The sequence below is a fragment of the Anopheles gambiae genome, chromosome 2 (assembly GCF_943734735.2).
Source record: "Anopheles gambiae chromosome 2, idAnoGambNW_F1_1, whole genome shotgun sequence".
Taxonomy (NCBI): Eukaryota; Metazoa; Arthropoda; class Insecta; order Diptera; family Culicidae; genus Anopheles; species Anopheles gambiae.
In genome coordinates this window covers 38,834,742-38,859,042 of record NC_064601.1, presented here as the reverse complement: position 1 = coordinate 38,859,042, position 24,301 = coordinate 38,834,742, and the positions used below count along the sequence as shown (strand labels likewise).

The 24,301-nt window shown below is 46.4% G+C and overlaps 8 protein-coding genes across 8 annotated transcripts in view; 4 read left to right on the top strand and 4 right to left on the bottom strand.

Moving 5' to 3' along the window:
* LOC1274218 (glypican-4) overlaps positions 1 to 8,018 on the top strand; it is a 61,980-nt gene extending 53,962 nt beyond the window's left edge. The window contains exons 3-8 of the mRNA XM_061643002.1: positions 3,484 to 3,718; positions 3,845 to 4,001; positions 4,104 to 4,370; positions 4,450 to 5,153; positions 5,234 to 5,406; positions 5,487 to 8,018. Coding sequence (XP_061498986.1) covers positions 3,484 to 3,718; positions 3,845 to 4,001; positions 4,104 to 4,370; positions 4,450 to 5,153; positions 5,234 to 5,406; positions 5,487 to 5,899 — 1,949 coding nt within the window. The 3' untranslated portion in view covers positions 5,900 to 8,018. The remainder of the gene's footprint in view (positions 1 to 3,483; positions 3,719 to 3,844; positions 4,002 to 4,103; positions 4,371 to 4,449; positions 5,154 to 5,233; positions 5,407 to 5,486) is intronic.
* Positions 8,019 to 11,449: 3,431 nt separating this feature from the next.
* Positions 11,450 to 15,259, bottom strand: LOC1274215 (large ribosomal subunit protein uL3). The gene is made up of 6 exons (XM_313303.6): positions 15,127 to 15,259; positions 14,529 to 14,721; positions 14,106 to 14,274; positions 13,103 to 13,238; positions 12,345 to 12,734; positions 11,450 to 12,086 (listed from the first exon to the last, which is right to left on the bottom strand). Exons 1-6 carry the CDS (start codon positions 15,127 to 15,129, stop codon positions 11,724 to 11,726), a joined length of 1,254 nt encoding a protein of 417 aa, XP_313303.6. The 5' UTR covers positions 15,130 to 15,259; the 3' UTR covers positions 11,450 to 11,723.
* Positions 15,260 to 15,371: 112 nt separating this feature from the next.
* LOC1274214 (multiple inositol polyphosphate phosphatase 1) lies at positions 15,372 to 17,433 on the top strand. Its single transcript, XM_313302.6, has 3 exons — positions 15,372 to 15,996; positions 16,065 to 17,022; positions 17,082 to 17,433. Exons 1-3 carry the CDS (start codon positions 15,795 to 15,797, stop codon positions 17,275 to 17,277), a joined length of 1,356 nt encoding a protein of 451 aa, XP_313302.5. The 5' UTR covers positions 15,372 to 15,794; the 3' UTR covers positions 17,278 to 17,433.
* A 141-nt stretch (positions 17,434 to 17,574) lies between these two features.
* Positions 17,575 to 18,137, top strand: LOC5667467 (uncharacterized). Its single transcript, XM_001688380.2, has 2 exons — positions 17,575 to 17,847; positions 17,938 to 18,137. The coding sequence occupies exons 1-2, from the start codon at positions 17,657 to 17,659 to the stop codon at positions 18,080 to 18,082; spliced, it is 336 nt and encodes a 111-aa protein (XP_001688432.2). The 5' UTR covers positions 17,575 to 17,656; the 3' UTR covers positions 18,083 to 18,137.
* Positions 18,138 to 18,178: 41 nt separating this feature from the next.
* On the bottom strand, positions 18,179 to 19,177 carry LOC1274213 (transmembrane emp24 domain-containing protein eca). Its single transcript, XM_562397.5, has 4 exons — positions 19,029 to 19,177; positions 18,808 to 18,939; positions 18,501 to 18,736; positions 18,179 to 18,396 (listed from the first exon to the last, which is right to left on the bottom strand). Exons 1-4 carry the CDS (start codon positions 19,162 to 19,164, stop codon positions 18,247 to 18,249), a joined length of 654 nt encoding a protein of 217 aa, XP_562397.4. The 5' UTR covers positions 19,165 to 19,177; the 3' UTR covers positions 18,179 to 18,246.
* A 239-nt stretch (positions 19,178 to 19,416) lies between these two features.
* Positions 19,417 to 20,676, top strand: LOC11175894 (DDRGK domain-containing protein 1). The gene is made up of 3 exons (XM_003436476.2): positions 19,417 to 19,670; positions 19,740 to 20,230; positions 20,317 to 20,676. The coding sequence occupies exons 1-3, from the start codon at positions 19,577 to 19,579 to the stop codon at positions 20,584 to 20,586; spliced, it is 855 nt and encodes a 284-aa protein (XP_003436524.2). The 5' UTR covers positions 19,417 to 19,576; the 3' UTR covers positions 20,587 to 20,676.
* Positions 20,626 to 22,028, bottom strand: LOC1274211 (histone-lysine N-trimethyltransferase SMYD5). The gene is made up of 2 exons (XM_313299.6): positions 21,533 to 22,028; positions 20,626 to 21,459 (listed from the first exon to the last, which is right to left on the bottom strand). Exons 1-2 carry the CDS (start codon positions 21,943 to 21,945, stop codon positions 20,697 to 20,699), a joined length of 1,176 nt encoding a protein of 391 aa, XP_313299.2. The 5' UTR covers positions 21,946 to 22,028; the 3' UTR covers positions 20,626 to 20,696.
* An 87-nt stretch (positions 22,029 to 22,115) lies between these two features.
* On the bottom strand, positions 22,116 to 23,801 carry LOC1274210 (chitobiosyldiphosphodolichol beta-mannosyltransferase). Its single transcript, XM_313298.5, has 3 exons — positions 23,162 to 23,801; positions 22,527 to 23,087; positions 22,116 to 22,449 (listed from the first exon to the last, which is right to left on the bottom strand). Exons 1-3 carry the CDS (start codon positions 23,707 to 23,709, stop codon positions 22,236 to 22,238), a joined length of 1,323 nt encoding a protein of 440 aa, XP_313298.4. The 5' UTR covers positions 23,710 to 23,801; the 3' UTR covers positions 22,116 to 22,235.
* Between the last annotated feature and the right edge of the window lie 500 nt (positions 23,802 to 24,301).

Here is a 24,301-nt window from a genome sequence, read left to right as displayed (position 1 = left end):
GCACCATCCTACCTGTTGTGTTGTCTTACTGCATTACCGTAACCTGTTGTCAACGACCATATTCGGCACTGGCTTCCGTTCCCCGGCCAACAGGTGGTGCCTTACTGTCCCAATACCCCACGCTCTACCCGTTTGCAACGCGGGCCGGATCAGGTGACGAGCAGCGAGTGATGAGGCAGCTGACATTTTGGAACTATTTTTCTTATTTTGTTTTTGGCTAGAGAAATCACCATAAAACAAAAGTATGACACCGAAGCCCAAACCCGCCACCCTGTCAATGGACCGTTTGGAGAAGAATGGTAAAGACGTATAATAATAATACCCTAATCTGCCCACACCCTCTTGTCTTGAGGTGCTCGCGCGCGCTGTGGACCATCGGGACACGGAACACACGGGGTGTTACGGTGGTTGGGAATGTTGCTCGATCATTCCACTACTTCCTCGCTCTCATCCCATTCCCTGCCCTGGAATCTGGCAAGCTGGGCAACCATCTCTCTTTTGGGCCGCCAGCAACAACTACTGGTGCGCCGCTGGGAAACGGACAGCAGTTTCGTCGACTCTGTTTGCATATTTCATCCGGATAATTGAAATAATATGTTAATTTGGCTGCTAATAATGACAAACGATGGGAACCCCGCGTTGAGCGTTGAGTTTGCGTTCGGTGCCCGAGCCCGGGACAGACTTCAGTTCACCCGTTTCGGAACCGACCGGTCAACCGGAGCAGGACCCTGCACGAGGGTAGCTTTTCGTATGGTGTGTCTCTTTTAACTCTTGCTTTGGGGTTGCTGGGTCGCGCTTACCGTTTGACCGATGGCGTTAAGTGGAGGTACGTTTGTCTTCGAGCGCGGTTGAGTGTTTTGAATGTTGCGAATACCTACGCGACTCTGAGGTGTTCGATCCGATCGTGTTCGGTGTCTGTGTCCTGGAGCAGCATTTTAGAAAGGCATGATACACTATTTTGAAGGGTTGTTTTCCGCCCTGCTTCCTGTGCCGAAATCTCGATTATGAAGGTAATGTTCATAAAACGGGCACCCAAACACAGTGCCCGATCGCAGTACCACGCTCCCTGTTGCACATTAAAGTTTCGCCGTAACAACGGAACCGAAATGATTTAACCAGAACCATCAGTCTGATTCGAGTTGCAATTTAAACCAATCAAGCATCCAAACGGTCACTTTGGTCGTAAAGCTCTAACGATCTCTGCACCGTCTGCAAACGACGAGTGGTGGTCGTCTATTTTATTTAGTTTTTTTTGTTTTGTTTTTAGTAGGCGTTTCGAATTATTAACCACGATGGCGACGGCGTCGGCAATCATTGTCAGCTAAGTGCCTGCCAAACTTTGCCCCATCCGCAATGACGTCAGTTTAGCAGCCGTCCTCGGGGAGGCACTGTGGTGATCATTGTGTTGTTGTTTTTTTTTTGTGTGAGAGATATTGCATTTCATGTTGGTCACCCGTCTTTTTGTCGTCCGTTCGGCGAGTCAATTTTGTGTTCAAATTTATTTATCAGTGTGGGAGAACTTGTTTTGCCGGTGATGTCCCTCCAACAGCAGCAGCAGCAGGGGGTGATGGGGGTTCGTTTCTGCGCGCGTTTGACACTTTCTGATGCGGTTTCGATTAGGTTGCTTCGCTGTGTTGTCGCACGTCTTTTTGTGCCCTTGTGTTGGCTATCTTCGGAAGCATTTTCGTTCGATTTGTCATCATGAAGAAGCCTGAATGTCATATCAATTTATCTGATGTTAGTATATTCTTCCAATCGGTGGGCAGTTTCCAGGAGTGCAAGTATAGTATCATGTGTGGCTATGCGTGTTTTGTGTGTATGGCCAATAGCTAATTTAGTCTTCCAGACATCAAGACAGTAAAGCCACACAACGCACGATCATCATCATATTCCTGGCACGATCGCACGCAACAATGAATGATCGGACTTTAGGGTTTGAAATGTGTTCGTGCAAAAAGCAGGCACACGACATTTCACAAGAGCAATTCCCCGAAGCCTCAAACGCGACGCAATGCATTTTCAACGTAGAAGCAAATGGCCACGAAAACAATATGCAAAACTAAAACCGATCGAAATGATCGATATGCGTACATGCATACGAACATTACATTATGGTTGCTAGATGATCATTCCCATCGTGTCGCTCACTTGTCTGCGAATGGTCGTAAATATTTTGTATCGTGATTCTTCGATCGTGTCTGCATGTGTCGGAGTGTGTGAGAGACAGAGACAGTTTAACAACATCGTCTAAAGATGGAAGCGGCCAGATGTTTTCAAAGACACTGAACTTTGTCCTACTTTAACCGGTGCTGGGCGATCGGTGCAGCCGCAGTGTGTACTTTATTATGTTTATACCATTTTAAAAGTGTTAGACCATTAAACTTTTTTCTACCATGTTTTATTGATGTTAAAATGATCTCAATCTGTGTATGACACGAGAGCACACCAAGGCGTTGGTTAATTTGTGTCATACACCGACAGATAATTAAGCCTAATTTGACTTCCTCCACAGTCCATCATTTCAATCTCACACTGACAACACCATGGACTCGATGTGATCTTGCGCGGCCTCTTGGGGAGAAGAAGATGCTCACTGAATGGTGCTTTTAGCGCTTCTATGAATTTCTTCGATAAATCAGAAATCTGATACAGTTCCGGGGAGGTGCGCGCGGAAACACCCGATCGTGACAGATGGCACCGCCGCAGCGTTCGCTGCGTGGTGCGATTAATTAAATCTTGATACGAAAAACGTTTTCCAGTGGCCGCCGGGTGTGGTAAAACTAAATTAAAAAAAGAGCGAAAGAAATGGAACGTAACGCCGTTACGGTGACGTTTGACTTAAACCACGATCGTCCGACATCACGCTGAAAGTCGATTGATATCTTCTTGCAAATGGACGATCCAATAGGCAGCACACGCCGTCGCTTCACGATCCGATCCGCGCCTATGGAGCGGCCCACAGGAGGACGATGGCACGGCAATTTATTTCTTTATTTTGTCTAATAAATCCCCCCCGTCTTTCCAACATCCTCAAACTAAAATCTTGCCCGTCCATTGGGCAGGTCGTCTCGCGCCTCTGGTCGGCGGGAAGACGTTGTGTCCTCGGTGAAATCAGATAAACAATACGCGCATCATATGTGTGAGTGTGTGTTGTGTGCTCGGGGCCTCCCGCGGATCGATGAGATCATGCCTAACGGGGCACCGGGAAGGCACCCTATTGATAGGTTTTAATTTGCTCCAAAATCGCACATCTGTAAATCAGATGCTCTCGATCGCAAGAAGAAGATTTTCGCTACGCGGGAAGGGGATTGTTTCCCGTAGAATTGGAAATTGGAATGGATTATCCTGCGTTCAAACAGCTTTGCTAATAATTTAGCGGAAGCTTAAAATTCCGTTTGTGGTTAGAAATTAACAGCTTTGAATCAATTGTCTCCATCCAGTCGAAAATGATGTTTATCTGTTTTTTCCCTTAATTTCTTTCAGAATTCTTCGAAGAGCTGCTGGTTCAATCCAAGCACGGGTTCCACGCCATGTTTAAGCGCACGTACGGCACGATCTACGAGCAAAATTCGTACGTCTTCGCTGATCTGTTTGCTGAGCTGGAGCGCTACTATGCCCATGGCAAGGTGGACCTGTCCGAAACGATGGATCACTTCTTTAACATACTCTTCCAGAAGATGTTTACCGTGTTGAATGCACAGTACACGTTCGATAACAAGTAAGTGCGGCATTCGCTGTATCGTAAATCCTCGTAAATCTACTTTCCGCCGAGCTCCACTGGCCATTAAAGGGTGTCTGGTTTGTAACCTTTTTCTTTATTAAATTGTTTCTCCCTTCTGCGCAGATATCTTGGCTGCGTTAGTGAGCACATGAAGGAGCTAAAGCCGTTCGGAGACGTACCCGACATGCTGTCGCTACAGATCAAGCGTTCGTTCATCGCGACCCGCAAGTACGCGCAGGCGCTCGCATCCGCAGCCGAGGCGGCTCGCAACATGATCAATGTAAGTGTATTGTGTCGCCGTGGAGGAGCTGCTCTTATCTGCCAGCCTTCCCCATCGGTTCGGTGCTTTCACTAATTTCCGTTTTCCGTTCTCCTTCCGCAGGTGCGTCTGTCGGCCGAATGTACGGCAGCCCTGACCCGGATGAGCACGTGCAATGTGTGCGCCGGGCAGACCAAGAAACCGTGCGAATCGTACTGCGTAAACGTGATGAAGGGGTGCTTCCCGAGCTACGAAGAGATCGGCACGGAATGGGACACGTTCGTGAGCAAGATGGAGCGCATCGCGGAGCGGCTGCTCGGTCCGTTCAACATCGTCATGGTGGTCCAGCCGATCGATGTCAAGATCTCGGAAGCGATCATGAACTTCCAGGTAGGGCGAGATCGAAGGACGCGCGTCACCTTTTGGGCAATTGCTAATAACAATAACAATTTGTCTTTCGCCTCCTTAGGAAAACGGTAAGGATATTTCCGACCGCATCTTCCAGGGCTGTGGGCAACCGGCACTGGGTCGCATGCGTCGCTCCGCCAGCAAACAAGTGGCGGACAGCTTCGCAACGAACGGGTTCGAATCCCAGCCACGCTTAATTACAACGATGGGCCAACAGCAACTGCCGCTGGTGGAGGGTATCGGCCGGCGGGCGATTGCACTGCCAGCCCCCGATTCGACCGAGTCGGCCGATTCGCAGTTTACGTTCGAAGGCGAAGAGCAAGACGAGGACACTGCGGCGGACGCATCAGACAAGCGTATCAGCAAGCGAGCCGCCGGCACTAATGCAGATGGTGGTGATTCGACCAGCCGCGAGCTGAAGTACGAACCGCTGCAGTTCTCAGACGGCGACGTACAGTTCACCAACAGCAACGGCCCACCGGTTAGTGGATCGACCGGCAACAGTGCCGGCAGCGGTGACGGCAGTGCTGCTGGGGCACGGGCGAATCGGCGCAAGCAAAAGGGCGGTCGGAAGCAGGCGAGCGAGCAGGACGAGCAGGACATTCAGGAACCGATGATCGATCGTATGGTGCGGGACATCCGCCAGAAGGTGAGCAACTCGAGGCGATTCTGGACCCAGCTGCCCTACATGCTGTGCAACAATGAGGAGGTTGCCGAACCGCCCGCGAACGATGCCAGCTGCTGGAACGGAACCACGGTTGATCGGTAAGTGTGTGATGTGATAATGGTGGTCTGCTTGCTCTGCGCATCATGCTAACGATAACGAATCTTCTGTCCATATCCAGCTACCAGCCTAATATTATTTTGGGCGAAACGGACACCAATCCGGAGTTCCCGAACAGGGTGTTCCAAGGGCGCCAGAGTACGATCGTGCAGCAGCAGCTGTTCATCCTGCGCACAGCCATCAGCCACCTCAGCCATGCGTACGTCGGCCACGCTGTAGAGTGGACCGATCAAGGTAAGGAGCGCAGGCGAAACAATCCAACCCATTGCACACTTTGCCAATCTATTTCTTGCACCTTTCCTTTCGCCCAACAGAGGATGGCTACTATGGTAGCGGGTCCGGTCAGGGCAGCGGTATCGATTATGAAGAAACGGCCGGATCCGGCATGGGTCTGTGGGAGATCGATGTGCGGAACGAGCGGCGACCAGGAGCGGACGACGTGTTCGTGCCACCCAAAATCAGCTTCGACAGTCCGCGCGGTCCCAGCGGTGGCATCTCCGAAATCGGCCACGGCCCAACCACCAACGATCTCGACTACACGGCATCGGCCGGCGTGCCGAGCGTTGCCGGCAGTGGGGACGCTGCGGGTAGTGGTGGAGCCGGCGGCACTAGCACCGCCGGAAGCTCGCACACCACGCCGGTGCTGTCGATCGAGCGCGCCCTACTCCAATTCTTCCTGCCCATCGTAATGGCGTGGTTTGGTGGGCTGTTTGCCGAATTGCTGTGATTTGTTTCTAAACACTCTCGAACCCCGTGGTGCAACTACTACTTCTGGGAAGCTGTGAAAAGGGGCGCGCGTGCGCGTGGACTCGTCTCGGGCCCATTTTCATTTTTCCATCCTAGGCATCCCTGCATTCTGCTGGGGATGATCGTATACATTCGGATGTGATTTTTTCTTTCTTTCTATGAAATTGGCTCGGAATGGCTCCCCCATTGTGTACATTATGCGCAGTTGTACATGAATGCGTCTGCTAGTTGTATTTATTTTATTACCTTTTGCGAGCGCCGTAAGCAAGGATTTTAAGTTAGCAGTTTTGCTAGAAACACTTCAATCGAACGCGCTACTTAGCAGTTGTTTTTTTTAAGTTTCTCCTCATACCATTCAACGAAGCGCACATGCGAAGAGGGGGTCATTCGAAAATTGCGAACCAGATCTGACTAACACATAGTTACACAGATGTATTTGGTCCGTATTCTGGCGTCCCTTGGCAAGCACCATTCCACCAGCTTCGGCCCCGTGTTGCAAAGCAACAGAACGTCCCAGATGGGCAGCTGTAGCTGTGCATTTGAAATGGTGTATTTATGCTTCTATTTCAATACTGCGCACGAATGCATTTTGTTTTTTTTAAATAGAAGCTAATTTTGTTTACATATATTGAACAACATTAGCATTAATGAAACAGGAGAAAAAAACATTAATTTGTCGGTCAGATTCCATTCTTTCCATCTTTGCATTTACTGACCATGAGATTGAAATTGATTAGATTTTGACAAGACAAACCCCAGAACAAACCACTTCCCAGAAATCAGGAGACTTCCAATCCCTGCCGGCAGATACCGAACCGAACCGGCAACAGCCGAAATCGATTTCATTACTAATATGCGTTTAGGCCTTATACATTTTCCCATCTCTAGTCAAATTGAATAGTTTAAATGTTCCCCGCGAGATGCTGTTTGCCGGTTTGTGTCGCCCTGCGCCAGCGCTCCTGGTTTCCTGGGTGGTGGTGGGAATGTTCGAATCAAGCGGTACCGAACGGTTCTCCTTTTGCGCGGTTCCCTGAACTGATTGGTTTTAGTGTGCACATTTACGCCTGCTTTCTGCTTGCTTACTGACGCTTCATTGTGATTAGTTAATATCAAATTACTGTGTTTTTTATCTATGTACATACGTATCATTAGATGTACTAAAGTATAAGTAGGTGATAAAACCGTAGATAGGACTGAGTAAGAAATAACGGCAAACAAATACATAAACAAAATATCATCTAACTATTAGACACCAGGAGAAGGGCGCAAATGGCATACTTCTGCGATAGATAGGGCATTGGCAGATTGGTAAATGCCAAACAAACGCAATAACAAAAAAGTGGAACACTCCCGGCCCCAAAACGATATCGAATAATCTACACCATCAGCTGCGATCGACGGGCAAACGGTGAAAAATTTGGCAAACGAAATATTTATCAATTATGTTATTTTATGCTATTTTATTGTAACGGATTAACACGTGCGCTGTACTGTTTTATCATTTAAAAAAAAAGTTGCACAAGCAGTGCTACAGTTTTCGTTCGCACATTCGGTCCGTTTTGTAGAAAATGTAAAAAGTAACCGATCAAAACCGAGAAGAGCACATGTTGATACAGTATCGACCTCAATGCTGATAAGTGATTAGCTGTGATTCCTTTTTGCCGGACCCGGAATGCAGTTTGCTTAAGATGGCCAGTGTCCCATAGCATCCAGCAGTAGTCTGCCAACCTTTCACATTATCGATGTTGTCCAGCTCAAGAAGAACCGAACCAGGAGGGGAGTTGGAAGAGTATTAAAAACAATAGGAAAACAAATATTTCTTTTTTAACAACAGCAACAAAATTAATTGGCAAAAAAGCATCCACGCATAGGTCGGCGCTTAGGATCAGGAACGATGAGCCAAGTGAAATAGTAATTGTAAATAGAATTACAGTAATATATACTTATGCATATAGCGATATACATGCTCCAGCAACTCACTGCGGTGGGATATAGACTCCACTAGATGTATCTGAACAGCAATCGGTTTAGCACCCAGCCCGAGCACTCATGTAAGTTGTAAATCGATATGAATGAGATAAATATTGAGCAAAACCCAAGCAAGTAGTGTGTGCGTACTGCTGCTAGCACCGTAGACTGTCCGACCGAAAAAAAGCCTTTCCAAGAGTATACTAGTTGTGTAAAGCGTGGTGTTGTGAGGCATAATGTCGATGGCACACAAGATACAATCCCTATGTAATGGATGATGCGAATGCGAATACTAAACATTACGAAATAAGTTTTCTCCCCCCCCATAATGAATGAAAACGGAACGTAAAACTTAGGTAATGTGAGTGCGTGACTGAGAAAGCGGATTAATGGAAATGAAAATAAAAAATTTATAAAAAAAAAAACTGTTCATGTACCTTTTATTTAATCATTTCAACAATCCATTAGTTCATGTTTAAAATCATGTCCATTATTTTAATGTTTTATGTGAACATTGTACCCGTCGTCTGTAACTGATTTCTTCAACGGTCTAATTCAAATTCAAATCGCTTGTCAATCTCTACAGCTACCATTATAAACGTTTACATTTTGGTCTGTTTTCCTGTCAAATATACAGACAGAGAGAGGCTATCTTCTTTCTCGCTTCCTCCTCTGGCTGGCGGATGTATTTCGCATCTTCCGATTGATTTGTGTTGTTGATGTTACGAAAGTCGTGAAGGGATTTTGGTCAAAACAAAATATTTACTCTCTTCACTGCCCGCCCGCATAAAGCTGACGAGTTCGCACTACCGATCATGGTGCTCCCACAGATCTTAACATTTGCGACGTCGTTAAGCATCGTAGCGCTTGCCGCAATTGGTTTGATCTACTATTTCGAGAATCATACGGAACAACGTCGAGCGCACACCAGTAGACCAGGCAATAATGGTGCGGGACAACGTTCGGATTTTACGGGCAGATATAATCCTCAGGATGAAGAGTAAGCTGATAAGACTGTGGAGGAATATTGTTGTTGCTGCAATTACTCATGCAATCACTTCGTCGCCCTTCTACAGCATCTACTGCACCATTTGTCTGGAGGAAATAAGGCCCACCAGCCGATGGACGCTCCCTTGCCGACACTCGTTTCATCTGGATTGTCTCGACAAGTGGATGGTCAATAAGCAGGAATGTCCCAACTGTCGAAAGCAAATCTAACCTAAACCGGTCGTCGATTTTTCTCATCCCTCCTGGATGGAGGTCCTAGGGTAGCGTGCTATACACACTATTGCTGATTAGGCTAATTGGTAGAATAATAGTTGTACATGTTTTTAGAAGAATGTTTGAGTCGAATATCAGAATAATGCCTTATGAATGGAGACGGAAGGACAATCCATTTCTTTCCTATTTTCGTTTACGGCAGCGCCCGTTTGATATATTTAGCTTTAGATGGAGACTGTTCTTAACGAGATAGCAATACTACCAGTCAATTCCCATTCAATACCAATCCTTTGCTAATTCGATTCAAAGCAATCTATCGGAATTAACCATACTTGCTACTGACGTTCCGGAACAGAATTCGTTTGGGCGAAAGCCATACAAACATAAAAGTGATACAGCATGGTTACATTTCCGAACAAAAGAGCAATTCTCTTGATCTTGAATGTAATAGCGAGAGTTATACTTGTTTTTCGAAAGCTTCTGTAAGTAAAAGATGAATAAAAAATCTTAGATCAGGAAGAGGAAAACAGAACCCGTCTCAGGCCCTCTTGGTCTCTATGTATGTTAAATTTAAGAATATTTCTTCTTTTTTTTCTTCATTTACGCACGTTCCGCCTGCATTGTGAAGAATCGCACCTCTAGGAAGCATAGTTAAAATGATGCAAATTAACAAAGAAAAACAAACCAATCAGTCCGTCATTGAATGCAGATCGATTCAGCTTTTACAATCAATGCGCACTAAGATCTCACTGATGGGGAAGTTGTGTCCCATTAACGATGAAAACAGTAGACCATGTAAAGAATTAAGTAATAACAACGTTTCTTAACGAATCTCCTTTAATAAAATTGTCAACAATCACAACCAATGGTAAAATTCTGTTCATCGAAAGTCATGAGGGTTTACAACTAAACAAAATCTCCATGACGTATAGTCCATTATCACATCTAATATCATACAGGAAATCCGATAAGCGAGTAAATTACGTAAGCAGCTGCAGTACATTTGTCGCGAAAGTGGAATTTGTTGGTAATCTCTTTCAGCTATTACCCGGCCTGTCCGTTGAAGGCGCTTGCAGTGAAGCCATGTGTTCACAGGTGAAGCAACTTTGGGAAGCAAACAGGCTCAAACATTTTGCATGATAGCAATGGCCACAATCGAACCTTCTCCAAGTACTTTCATCTCCCATCTGTGGTATTTCGCATACCTCACACAGTGGATCATCACTATCAACGCCATTACCCGATCTGCAAAAGCAAAGCAATAGAAAAGACGCAATTAGAATGCTGGTGCTAAGTGCGGTAGGATCAATCAAACAAATGCTACTTACCGCCGTCTTGGTGCATCACGTACTGCTCGGTGCTTACTTTTAGTAGTAGTATGCACAACAACGACAAGAACAAAAGTAAAAGGATGTTATTTTCTCAAAAACGTAAAGATTTTTTAAGTGGCGGTCATTTTTAAGTTTACTTACGGGTTGCGCTGTGAGTTTAGCTGCACAAAAGCGACAATAAGTCCAACTAAAGCAAAAGCTGTTCCGATAATTTGACCCCACATCGGTAAAGGATTGTTATCGCATGCAACTACAAATTGTTCTCTACTAGCTGTGTTTGCCTTTCCGCGTATCGTAGCCGCTGAAGTGCTTTATGGAAGCATTTGACTTGGAAGATTAAGGAGAAGAAATTTGAATGGGTCAAAGTCTGTTGATATTTCTGCTTGGACTGTTTATTTTCTTTCGTACTTGTCAAGCAGTTTGTGCGTGTGTGTTAGTATTGTCAAGCAAATGCTCTATGTTTAGTTCTACGAATTCATTCCTTTCAGCGAAGTGCACCGGCCACGCACAATGGGTGCGTAAATATGAAACCGGACCTTTCCAACTGAATTATGGTGTCGTATGCGAAGTCGTAGTGGGGAACGTGAATTTACTCTTTCGAGTTTCAATTTGGTTTCGATTCGTTCAGTGCGTTAATAATTGATGTTAGTTTTCATTGAATCGATGCACGAGTAGAGCGGATCGAACATTTCATTATATTAACTATAGCTGGGGTTTGTTTCTGGAGCGATCAATGCGCACGTTTGGAGCAGAGAAAAATGACGATTTTATCGATTAAGCTTAAAGAAAGACAATGCCCACGTCCTTTCCTTGAAACAAATCATATCACTTTTCGCTCGTAGTGTTTTCTTTTGCAATTTTTATTATAATTTAATCAAATTATGATAGTATTTACACGATTCATACGATACCAATGGAAACCCTTCGTACGATTGAATATGATCGAAGAAGCAAAAGCGAAAACGAAATGAACTTCTTAGTATTTTGAACATCTTAAAACAAAACACAGCTTTCGTATTGTTACAGTTGCTACCTCTTTGGTAGAACCTCATTATATTTCACCGAGTTCACGAAAAAACATTCCAAAGCCCAGAGGCACAACACCACGTGCTGGACACGTGTAGGCGTTTTTCAGCACAGGCCGCGGAATGAACAGCTGCTAGGATCTAATCGGGAACAACGAAGCCCGTGGTAGCAGGCGGCGTCCGTGCTTTAGACTATTTTTTCCTGATTACACCCGATGCATTGATGATGATGACGACGATGACGATGCGGCACGAAGGCTTATGCCGATGGCTTGGCAGCGGCAGCAGCGGCGGCGGCGGCAGCCTGAGCCTTCTCCTCGCGGATGCGATCCTTCTTGAGCACGCCGTAGTAGGCGCGCTTGTCAGCCGGCGTCTGGAAGCGACCATGGCCCATCTTCGACGAGGTGTCGATGAACTTGAGCTTGATCTGCTCGAGGGCAGAGCGCTTGGTGTGCACCAGCAGCGATTTGCGCAGCGTGATTACGCGACGCTTGGCACCGATGCAGCAACCCTTGATCATGAGGAAATCCTGGTTGATCTCTCCGTAGAACGGGAAACCACCCATCGGCGTGATCGACTTGTCGGTCAGATCGTACTCGGTGGCAGCGCTGTTCTTGATGACCTGTGTACGAGAGACATAACAACGATTCCAGTTAGTTCAAAACCAATCACTCTTAACAAAGTTATTTCATTCGATGCAGAAAGCTTGCTACGCCTGAATATCATCAGTCCTATCATTTGGTATACACAGTGTGTTCATGTATTATATTAGTTTGATGTCGGCAATAGGGTAAGTTATCATCATTTACGACATTTAGGCTTTGTTTGGCGATTCACAAGTAAAGGGGAGGACAAAAAAAGTGCTTTCGTTTCTCCTTACCTTGCCATCCTTGGTGTGGATACCGGCACCCAGGCGGTAGATCTTCTTGTTCAGCTCCGTACGATGATGGTAACCCTTCTGACCGGCACGGGCGACGGTGAAGGCAACGCGAGACGGATGCCACGCACCGATACAGGCCACCTTGCGCAGACCCTTGTGCGTCTTGCGCGGCAGCTTCTTCGTGTGCCAACGGCTGGTCACACCCTTGAAACCCTTACCCTTGGTAACGGCAACGCAGTCGATCATCTCGTCCTGCGAGAACACCTGCGACACCGGAATCGGCTTCTCGAGATGCTCCTTCACCCAGTTAACCTTGTCGGCGATGGAACCACCGTTCAGCTGGATCTCGATGATGTGGGCCTTCTTCTGACCCTGCTTGATCAGACGAATCTGTGAAGAGAGAGAGGAGAAACAAAATGTAATTGCAATAAATGCCATAAAAAATGGACAGAAAAGAGTAGGATAGGGAAGGAAATGTGAACAGTATGGTTTATCTCCGTGATCATCGCCCAACGGGACGAAGGTACGACGAAGGTTAAGGAATATACCGTTCATCGCCACACTTACGAAAAAGAAGGACTTTTCCGAAGGGGCAATTTAATCTGCGACATCGAGGAACAGCCCTGGATTGAACTACCATTGCCGGCCCCCGAACGGTAGGATTCAGGCAAGCTGATCCCTCCGCGAGGTAATTTCCTGTCGCTTTTGTTTGTGGAAAATGTCTCGCGATGAACAGTTTCATAAAAGGAAGCTCTTACCTGCGAGTGTGCGATGACACGGATGAACTTGCAGTAGCGGACCATCTTCTTGAAGGTGTCCTCAATCGACTTCTTGCCCAGATCGTCGGTCCACTTCTTCGAGGCCTTGGTGAAGGCCTTCTTCTTGCTCGCGTGCCTTCAAGAAACAAGAACATCCACATAACGACACACTTGTCTGGGGGGGAGTACCGGCAATCCGATGCGACTCTCGCATGGTGTACTGACGCACGGTTCACGCATCGCTCCATTACATTTGCCCGCTTCGAAGCACAACCTGGGCACCGCGCACCGGACCCGCAACCTTTCTATCAACCTTTCATTACGGGTTTGCCAAGAACCGTGGGCCGTGGGAAGCCTTTCTTTTCGATTCGCCGTTGGCATGAAAGAGAAGAAAAGGGAACCGGCCTCATCGTGCTAGACAGTGGTAGATGATCGCTCTGGACAGCGCGCTTTCGTTGCTCTTCCATACGATATCCACCAGCACCACCGCCAGCAGAGCGGAGGACGACATGTTCCCTCGGCATGGTCGCCAAATAGTTCAACCGAAAAGGCACTTCCGGGGGAATGCCCCCCTTCCGGCCTCAGAGTGTCACATACTTGGCTCAGATGACCAACCGATGATAGAACCCTCTTGCAGTGATCGAAGGGCTTTACGATTTGGTGATTAATTAATTGCAAGGCACTACACATTTATTCCGTATCAGAAGAGGTACACAAATAAGTGTGTCCTGAATAACGCATACGAGCAGCAAGCAACACGCTTTGGCTAACACGCTGATCAGCAGGAAGGCAGCATATGTCAGATTCTTCGTACATGAATATTCAGACAGTTTGCCACTAGGGCGAATTCACATCATAAGAGCGTGCAAGACAAAGCGTACCTTCATTTGTCGCTGATGATCGCATGAGTTATTCCAGTATGCAACCTCCAAAAGATCGTAACATGGATTTGGCGATCGTTTCGCAGGCGCGTTCCAACAACTACGAGCAGTTTTACACTTACCAGTTCTTGTAGAAGCGACGACGGCACTCCTCAGACAGATGCTGGGCCCAGACGTTGCACAGAGCACGCGGTCCGAACGGCGTTTCGATGTAGCCGACGGCACCGACAACCACCAGTGGCGGGGTTTCGAGAATCGTGACCGCTTCCACGACCTCCTTCTTGTTAATTTCTGTAAAATGGAATTAAACCAAAGAACGGATGTTATTCTCCCATGTTCGCGTACAGTCCACGTGGTAAAATGCAAATGTAAACCAACGCTGGAGAATGTGTTCATCAGACAGCCCTAGTTCTAACTGGTTTGTCTCTCAAAGTTGTTTCAGAGAATTTAACCGTATGATAAAGATAATCATCATATTAAAACACATTAGAGTGCGGGCCTGCATGTTTGGTGGTGGGAAGAAAGAATAGTGCTATCGAACTTACTTGAACCTGGACGGTCGGCTTCACGCACGATGTGCGTCATGCCAGCCTTGTACGCCAGGAACGCGGTCAAATGCACCGGCTTGGAAGCATCGTCCTTAGGGAACGCCTTCACGCGACCCTGGTGGCGCGAAGCACGCTTCTTCGGGTAGAAAGCCATGGAACCATGGCGAGGTGCTGAAAACTTACGATGAGACTGAAAGCAGAAGAATAACGAGAGTGAGGTTAGGATCACCGCATAGATATACGCTCCGCTCTCCTCCAAAAAAAAAAGGCTATTTCACGTTGAATGTTAAGGCATATAAAATCAAACGTTACAAGACATCCAATCAACCTTTGGGTCTCGTTGTGCGATCGCATTATTAGATTGAAACTAACAATTAACTATCATGTGTAATTAGAAATGCCACATGGATTTTCAACAGCCACTAAAGTGAGGTTAAGTTTCACAAGCTTATTGAAACTTTCTATCAGCAGCATTGTAATTTTTAGTTATAATTGCTATCACTCGATCAATTAAGCGAATCTTTTTCACGGCTTTTAGTAGAAACTAATACCTTACAAATTCAACACATTTCACTACAAAGTTACACCAACTTACCATCTTGAGACACAAACACTGCCTCCTTCCTCGACGAAGAGCAAATCGGAAAAGAAATGTGACCGGATTTGGTTGTCCGTCCAAGCCTGTGTAAAATTCTACGGAAACAAGGTATGATCGTGTACAGTTTTGTGACACGTGCTTTTGACAAATACAAATCCAATTTGCTTAGAAATGTCAAATACAAATGTCACAATTAGCCAACATGAACACAGCACCAATCATGGAAATTAAAAATTATCCAACAAAATCGTGGTATCAATATTCGGTTGGCTCTTAACCTAACTGAAGTTCACAATATCTCCTTTTTCCTAACATTTTTGTTGTAAAATTTATGAGAGATGGATAAAAACGTTAAAGTTAATAATACAGTTTCCATTTTAACATGATTAAGAAATAATTAGCTTTCGTAAGAGATCAAAAGAATCAAACAATACTTAAATTACAAAGACAATTCTTTTTAATTCGATCATATCTTTCAAAATTCGGCTTTTGCTTTCGTTACTTCGTTCTGTCAAACGAAAATGGATGGAACCGCCCAACGTTGAATTTACGTTGAACAGTAAACAATTGTTTATTTATTTATTCCTTCTACAGCATGTAGAACTACGTCTTGAGCACATTGCAAACGCTGTATCCGGGACAATTTTTACGTTCATTTAAGCACTATGCTACTTCGCACTGGACCCAATATTGTTTTACTTCTTGCGCTACTTGTAAGCTTCTCCTCCATCCTGCTGTCGTCCTCCGTCGGTGCTGAAAGATGGTGTGCAAATAATCCCAAAGATACCATATTCCGGCGGCTTGGTACCAAAACTCCGTACCGCCACGTACAGAACAAGGATGTACGCAGCATAGCCACCGTGAACGGTAGGGGGGAAAAGCTTGCACTGCAGAGAATAATGCAAACATTTAAACTTCTCATTCTCACTTCACAGGCTGCACTGTCAGCAAGATATGGGGCCTGTTTCGCCACGGTACGCGAAACCCATCGAAAAGTATCATCGATCACATGCGCACCACACTTCCGGAACTGCAGCGGGACATACTGGAACATGGCCATATATGCCGGGATCAGCTAGAGCTGTTCGAACGCTGGCAGCCCCGGGTTACAGTCGAAGACGCAAAGCTACTCGTGCGCGAAGGAGGCGACGAACTGTTCCAGCTAGGACAAAGGATACGTAAACGGTTCGGGACGCACATTCCGGAACGGTATGATGAACAAGATTTCCGGTTCAAGTTCACCAAAACCGAACGTGCAGAGTATAGTGCTCGGAATTTTAGCCACGGTCTTTTCGGCCGTGCCGAACCGATCCAATATCCGGAGGCACTACATCGCGACCCGGTGCTACGGTTTTACAAGGGTTGCGAGAAATGGAAGAAGCAGGTGAAGCAAAATCCATACTCGTACCGCGAGATGGACCGTTTCGGTAGCTCCAAGCAAATGAGAAGCGTGATTGAGAAACTGTCGAAACGAATCGGAACGTTCGTCAGCCCGGAAGAGGTACACGCCATTTATCAGACGTGTGCGTTTGAAACGGCCTGGAGCGATCGGGACATCTCACCGTGGTGTTTGCTGTTCGATAAGGAGAGCATTTCCACGATGGAATACAACGAAGATCTGAAGTACTACTGGATCGATGGATATGGTTATGATTTAACGCATCGGCAGGCATGTTCCGCTTTTGCCGATCTGTTCACCAATTTCAACGACGAGAATGGACCTCGTTTCACGTTCTACTTTACACATTCGGGTACGCTTCTGAAATCGATCGCCTTTTTGAATCTATACAAAGACAACGAACCGCTGAGGGGGGAAAGCATGCGCCACAAGCGAAAGTGGCGCGTCAGCCACATCGATGCGTTCGGAACCAATCTTTACTTTGTGCTGTATGGGTAAGTGTTGATAGGTTTGATTTAAGAGGCTTCTGCTAATATAGTCTGGCCCTTTCCAGTTGCCCTGATGGAACGCAATCGATCGCATTATACCACCAAGAGAGGCTTACCAATATACCAGGCTGCCCGGAAGATGTGCCGCTTTGCAGTTACGATCATTTTAAACAAATGTACGCCGACCGTATTGAACAGTGTGATTTGAGTGCGATGTGTTACGAGCCGCATGTGCCTAGCAGTGAAAAGGACGAATTATGAAACTATGTTTAAATAGTGAATTTTATTTATTTTATGCGCTATTGTGCTTACTTTAAATACAAAATGACGCTTTTGTCTGCAGCTTGCGAAGCACGCAATTTTGAATCGAATAAATACAGCACACCGGCAATGTTGTGGAAACAAAACAATACACAACGTACCGTTTTAATATATCAGCGATTATTTTATCTGATCGTTTGTGGATCAAATGCTTTCTTTCCCTCACTTCCTTCAGGTTTCTGAGTTGTTGACAAAATCGGTTATATCTTATCTTATCGAAGCGATACGTAGTAAAGCCAACAATACGTTCTCCGCTGTTCCTCAGCAGTAAGTGTACAGCGTGCGCAAGCTAGCAAGCGATGCGCCGTAAGGCTGAAAAATGAACTTCTCAGACGTTGTGTTGGAAACTCCGTTGATTGTGGAAAAGTCCAAATTCACAACGACGGCCATTCTTTTCCTGCAGCGACAGAACAGCCAAGAGGTGTACTGTGATTTTGTCCCCGCCGCCGACGAACCCTTTCGTCCCAACTATGACCGGATTAAGCTGAAGCGTTTATCTGTGTTGAATTTGTAATGCAGCGAACAGCGGATTCGTGCGAAGCTAGGAGAGTATGTAATGCGTCTATTTTTCCCCTCTTTCCGTTCCCATATCCCAACTAGATCGATGTGCGTTATCTGCCGCTGCGACATTAAGTACAACAATCAGCGAAGAGCCCTGAAATGTGACCATGCATTCCATGCAAAATGCATCAAGCAGTGGACATCCTTCCAGAACATTTGTCCGATTTGCAGGATTGAGTTGTAGTGAACCACGAGCTAAAACCCCCGATTTCGCAATAAACTTTTCGATTTGTTAGTTACACGATTGAGTGATATTCTGCTAGAAGGGACACGATCATACTTCAATGTTGTTTTAATTTATTTTCACAAAAAGATTGTGACATACCTTGTCGTACGATATTCGTTCGTTTAAACTAGTTTCTTTGCTTCGAAGAAGCTCTTGAGATGCCTCATCTGCCACACGCCCATTATCAGCAGCACTACGGTTTGAGCAACCGACCACCACAAGACACGCTGGTTGGTACTGTCGCTGGTTTGTCGGAAGCGTTCTTCACGGTACTGTTCCGGGGAAGAAAGGAAATAGGAAAAATGAAAGGCATCCATCCCAAAAGCGGGCATTATTTGGCTGCAACTCAACATTCTAGCAGCTAGGTTCTACTTACTCTCTGGTAGTTCTGCTCCTTTGTGATTTGGTCCACCTGGTCGAGAAGTTGACGAATGCGCAGCTGCAATTCGGTTAGCTTTTCCTTCTGTGCCACATTAGCGTAATCGATCGTGTGCTCTCCGACTTGAATATCGAGGTGCACTCGGAGCTGCGATCCACTGAACCAGGCGGTGCTGTTCGAGTACATACACAGCACGTGTTCTCCCGGTATATGGGAGGTGAACGAAATACGTCCTGCAAAACGAGTTCATACGTGAGTAAGGAAGCTTACGCAAAGCCTGCACACACACTGTCCTTTCACTTGCCTTCGGAGCTGTAAACACGGGAAAGGATCGTCTTGTCATCCGGATCCTTGATTTCGACGTGCATTCCAATACCGGGCGATGATGGCATGAATCCACCGGACCGTGGATCATACAGTTCCACCTTGTAGTTAGCTAAAATAAAGAGAATAAACAGCATTATCGACCCATGGACATGTTGCTACGCTTGTGAAGATTCGCCCTTCCCGATTTGTTTGCCTTACCTACTACGGTGGTTTCGTCCGGTATTTCTTCGATGAAACATTTGCGTTCGGTTTCACCGATGTGAAAGTACAGTCCATTCGAGAGAGGAACAATGAGCAGCGTGGCTAACACCACAAATAACGAAGGGTTAAACATTTTAACCACGATACAAGCCAGCAATGTAGAATACCAATTTTACCAACAAAAAAAATTCGAGAAACGAAGCAATTTTCTGCCGACACGTCAATAGAAAACGCAGCCTTTTGACAGCAAGCAAGAGAAACGTCACCGTGTTGCCAAGATGTGTACGATAGCGGTGGAGGCAAGGCATCAACATAAAATTCACCCCAAAACGTACCTAACCGTTGTTTAAACGAAAGCAATTGGAAAAAGGATTTTTGTGGAATTATTATCAATTCAATTGCACAATCTTCTTGGTCCTACAAATGCATCCTAGGAATCAAAATTGGAACAACAAATAGAAAGCCAAGGTTTATATACGAAACAAAACGTCAACACATCCCGCAGCAGAGGAAGAAACGCACATAAACAACAGTGGTGCTCGGAAATGGATTTAATCCTGCTCGCTGGAATTGCAACTGCACTACTCGTAGTGCTAATAACTCTTTTATTACTTAACAAAAGCAAAGCAAAGAATGAAGGTAAGTTAGGCAATAAAAAAGCTGGATCGTAACGATGCTTCATATCGCCCTGCCACTTTCTCTCTACAGTCCCTCCTGCAGCAGCTCCTGCTCAGGCCGAGGAGAATGTTCCACGTCGCGCCCAGGTGGTACGCAATCAAAGGAATCGGGCCAGAGTCGCTCAAATAGCGGAACCCGTGGAGGAGTCAGAGGAGGAAGACACGATACCGCAAGCGCAGCATGATTATGCGGGCGAAAAGATCGGAGCCAAAAAGCGAGCCAAACTGGAAGCGAAGGCACAAAAGAAGACTGAGCGCGAACATGAGCTGCGCTTACGCGAGGAGCAGAAAAAGCGCGACGCACTGCTAGAGGAAGAGCGCCGTAAGCAGGCAGAAAAGGAGGACCAGGAGGAAAAGAACCGCGAGGAAGCGGAACGACTGGCCCGGGAGGAGAAGGAGCGCAAGGAGCACGAGGAATATCTCATGCTAAAGCAAGCGTTCAGCGTGGAGGAGGAAGGCTTCGAGGAGGAGGACGCAGATGAGCAGCAAAACACTTTGCTTGAGTTTATCAAATATATCCAGGTACGAATAGTGCGGGTTCGGGAGAGAGTATGCATTTTGTTCACACATCGGTTCACATTCCGCCACTTTCCCCTCTTCGCCCACAGGATAACAAGGTCGTAGTGTTGGAAGATTTGGCAGTGCAGTTCAAACTGAAGGTACAGGCCGTTATCGATCGAATCGGAGAGCTGCAGAAAGAAGAACGCATTACCGGCGTAATTGATGATCGAGGAAAATTCATCTACATCTCGGAAGAGGAGCTAAAATCGGTGGCCAAATTCATCAGACAGCGGGGCCGTATATCCATCACGGAGTTGGCTGAAAACAGTAACCAGCTGATCCACTTGGCCCCGGTGGTGGCTTCCGAAAGTGCTTAGCGATACGCGCAACGAGTTTTAGAATAATTAAGCTGTTCGTTTGCTTGGAAGATGCAAATATATTGTCGCATTTGAGGTACCATTTCAGGACACTGCGGGTTAACGATTCCTTAGTCTGACTCTTCCATATCATCGTCGTCCTCGTCCTCTTCCTCCTCGGACGTTTCGTCAGGATCGTTAATTTGACTTTCACACTTTTCGCACTGGCAGATGAAAAGGTAGTAGTCTTTTAACGTTTTCTGCCGCGAATGGCGCGACCTCTGCAGGTTGCACTCGTCCAGGTAGGAGATGCAAATTTCTTCACCAGGCTGTATATCCCTCGTAGCCCTCAACGCTAGCATGTGGTTCGACTTGGGAAACACAGTCTCCGCGTTCGGTGCACAGCTGTGGTTGATTTTGCTCTGTCTAGCGAACAAGGCCGAGCCTTCGTTGTTCAGAAACGAACCGACGACATCGTCCATCTTGGCGTACAAATCATCGATCAGCTGATCCACCGCCTGTCGTTCCTGGTCGCTCATTTCGCACGCCGTGACATTCTTCACCCAGTCCCCGAATGAGCTCGTACCTATACCCTGGCCGTTCGTTCCTACCAGCGCAACAAGACTCTTGAATCCTTCCGGGGTTAGCCAGCTAAGCCGCTCGTCCGATTCGACCTGGAACGTCTTGCAGAACAGCTCGTACAGTTGCTCGATCTGTTGGGTAAACTTTTCGCCAAGCATTTTGTGGAATATGAGCAAATCTTCGTTCACTGATTTGTGCACAAAATCTTGCAGTTCCGCTTGGAGAGCTTGTGGATCTGCCGCCTGCCGAAACATTCCCACAATCTTCACGAACAGCATAATCCCGCAAGTCTCCGGTGGATAATGCATTTTCCTGCGGGGGGCAAGAGAGCGAACAATTTAATCAGCATTAACATTTCCTTGCAGTAACACCATTTCGGACTTACTTCCAGAACTCCAACAAAGCATTCACCGGATGCTGCTCGTTGTGCGCCTCGGAACCTAAACAAACCGCTGTATGATATCGATTCGCCGCTTCCTGCAGACAATCGGCGCTGCAATACAGGGCGCCACATCGTTCGCACTTGGTGTGGTTGGCCAGGTTCGCCTCCACCGGGCAGCACTCCGTCCGCGGCAACATAATGCACGGATCGTTCGCCAACCGTTGCGCATTTCGTTCGGCTGTTTCCAACGGGCGGAGACAGTACTCGCACGCCAAGTACCCGTAGGCGGCATTCCACGAGTATTGGCAAGAAACGAGCGGCTGCTCCTCGAATATGGTTCCACCCTCCGGGATGAGCTCGGCGGCATACAGTCCGCGACCCTTTTCAGCGGTCGATTTTAGGATCACTTTTTCCATATTTTACACCAGCAGCAAAAACTAACGTGCACGATGTGCTGTTTCACGCGGTCGCCTCCATCTGACATTCGAACAGTGTGGCCAAACATAACAGCATGCCATGACATTGTTGCCAACGCAGGCAGTCGGTTTCTTTTGAAAGAGGAATAATAACCGTTTCGTTTGAGCGATTTGCGTTTGGAAAAAAGGTATTTTATTAAATCAGTCCTTTTCTTACTGCCAACAAACGTTGTTAATTACTTACTAAAAAACCACAATAAGCAACAAGAACAATCCTTACATTACTAAGCCTATTTTTTAAACACTGGCAATGCGACATTTCTCCAATTCTCGGTCCATCTGAGCGTTTGGAACTGCTTCAGGTGCTTCTGTATATCCTGCTTCATGTTCGCCAAGGCAATGTTACTGGGGAAGTCGTAGAACCAACGGCCAATTTGCTCAGACAACTCCTGATGGTGCTGAAATACGAAGCCATTCTCACCGTGCTTCACAAGTTCGTTGATACTGCCGAAACAAGAGAAAACATGTCGTTTGTGAAAAATACATCCCTTTCCATTACACATTTCGCGTTTTGCACGTACCAATCGAAATGGATGGCACAAACGGGCAGTCCACAGCCAAACATGTCCACGACCTTCATCGGCAAGTCCAGTCCACTAGAGCTGTAGTGCAGGCATACGCCCAAATCGCTGCTCGCCAACAGTTTTGGATAGTCTTCATTCTCCAGCCAAGGCATTTCCAGCTTCACCATCTTCCACGATTTTGAGTCTACAATTTTGCGGTACTTTTCCTTAAGCGGCCCCTTGCCCGTAATAATGCACACCAGATTCGGGTAGTGCGCCGGCATTGCTGATGCTTCTCGCTCATACTGATCCAACGCGCTGAGCAAAATACTGAAATCTTCATCCGGTGTCCAGCTGGTGCTGGAAACCAGCAGGCCAGGTCTTGAGTCACGAAGCTTGATCTCGCCATTACGGTGCTTGGTGGTGAACGCCGTACACTCTACAATATCTTCACCCGCTGCGTCTTGTGCGGTGCGGAAGGCGCTGACACTTTCTCCAAGGCGCAAAAACAGGTTATGCTTGTCCTGAATCGAGATGCTCTGGAATTGCTGTGGTGGTCGGTCGTACAGTACGGTTGCTCTGAGGGAGAGATAATTACAAGACGTGTTTGACGGTTTTTCTTACATAAAGTCACCTTTGTGGGTATGGGTTACCTAACATTCCAACGCGTGTAAAGATCATCTTTCATCGCTTTAGTGACGCAAAACCCGTCGGCTGCCCTTGCGCCAAAGAATGATTCCACCTTTTTCGCAACTCGTACGATCAGTGAGTCTGGCGCCTCGAGCTCCAAAATCGAATACGTGTAGTTATGCCAATCAATAATCAGCTTCGAGCGGGCAAACAAGCAATAGAGGTATGCCACAATGATCGCCGGGATGGCCGGAGGATTTTGGCAAAGAATAAACTTCGGCTTCCGTATGCTGATTAGAGTAATGAGCAAACCTAACGCTTGCCATATCGTTTTAAAGATGTACTTCAGAATGTTCGGCAATTCCAGCTCCGGGAACGGGTTCAGCTCGTGCATTCGCACATTGGGACTGGCTCTGATTTCTTCCAACGGTGGCGATTGTACGTATCCGATGAAGTCCACCGAGAAATCGTTCTCAGACAGGCTCTTCACATGGTACTGCATGCGGGGGCTGCGTCCAATGTCGCCCAGGACGATAACACATGCATTTTGCACCTTACTCTTATCGTTCATCCTTTCGCTTATCGATGCACTTGCAAATTCATCCAAACATTGCCAACTAGAACGTGGCGCAACAAGCTGTTGTGTGTTTTGGTTGTCATACTGCTGTCAAATTCTGCAGCTGCTTGTATTGCAGTTCTCTTGGCTTTACAGTAACATTCGTGCCAACACTTGCACGCCGTAATAAATGATAAAGTTAAAATATGATAACAAAGCAAATTTATTTACGAAACATATGTTACACTGTATCACAAGGCACCTTTTTGCGAGTAACACAAGCGGAACTTCATATAAAAAATGTTGTAGTAAAACTTTATTTTTTAATTGAAGTTTTGCTAGCGACTTTAGCAAGAAACCGCCATGTGGACACAGTGTTAAACAATCCTTAAAATATTGATTTGGTTGTAACTGAACGCAACTCGTCATGATTCTCCAGATTCTCCTACTAGACCCACACATTTATAAATTGATATGAAATTTCTGTGCTTTGATCAAATAAATTGACTACAATACAACAAATTAATTTGCTCTCGGAAAGCTATGACGAGTTTATTAAGATCATATGGCTTCTATAGGAACAATGAGTTATTGTGCCGCCGTATTC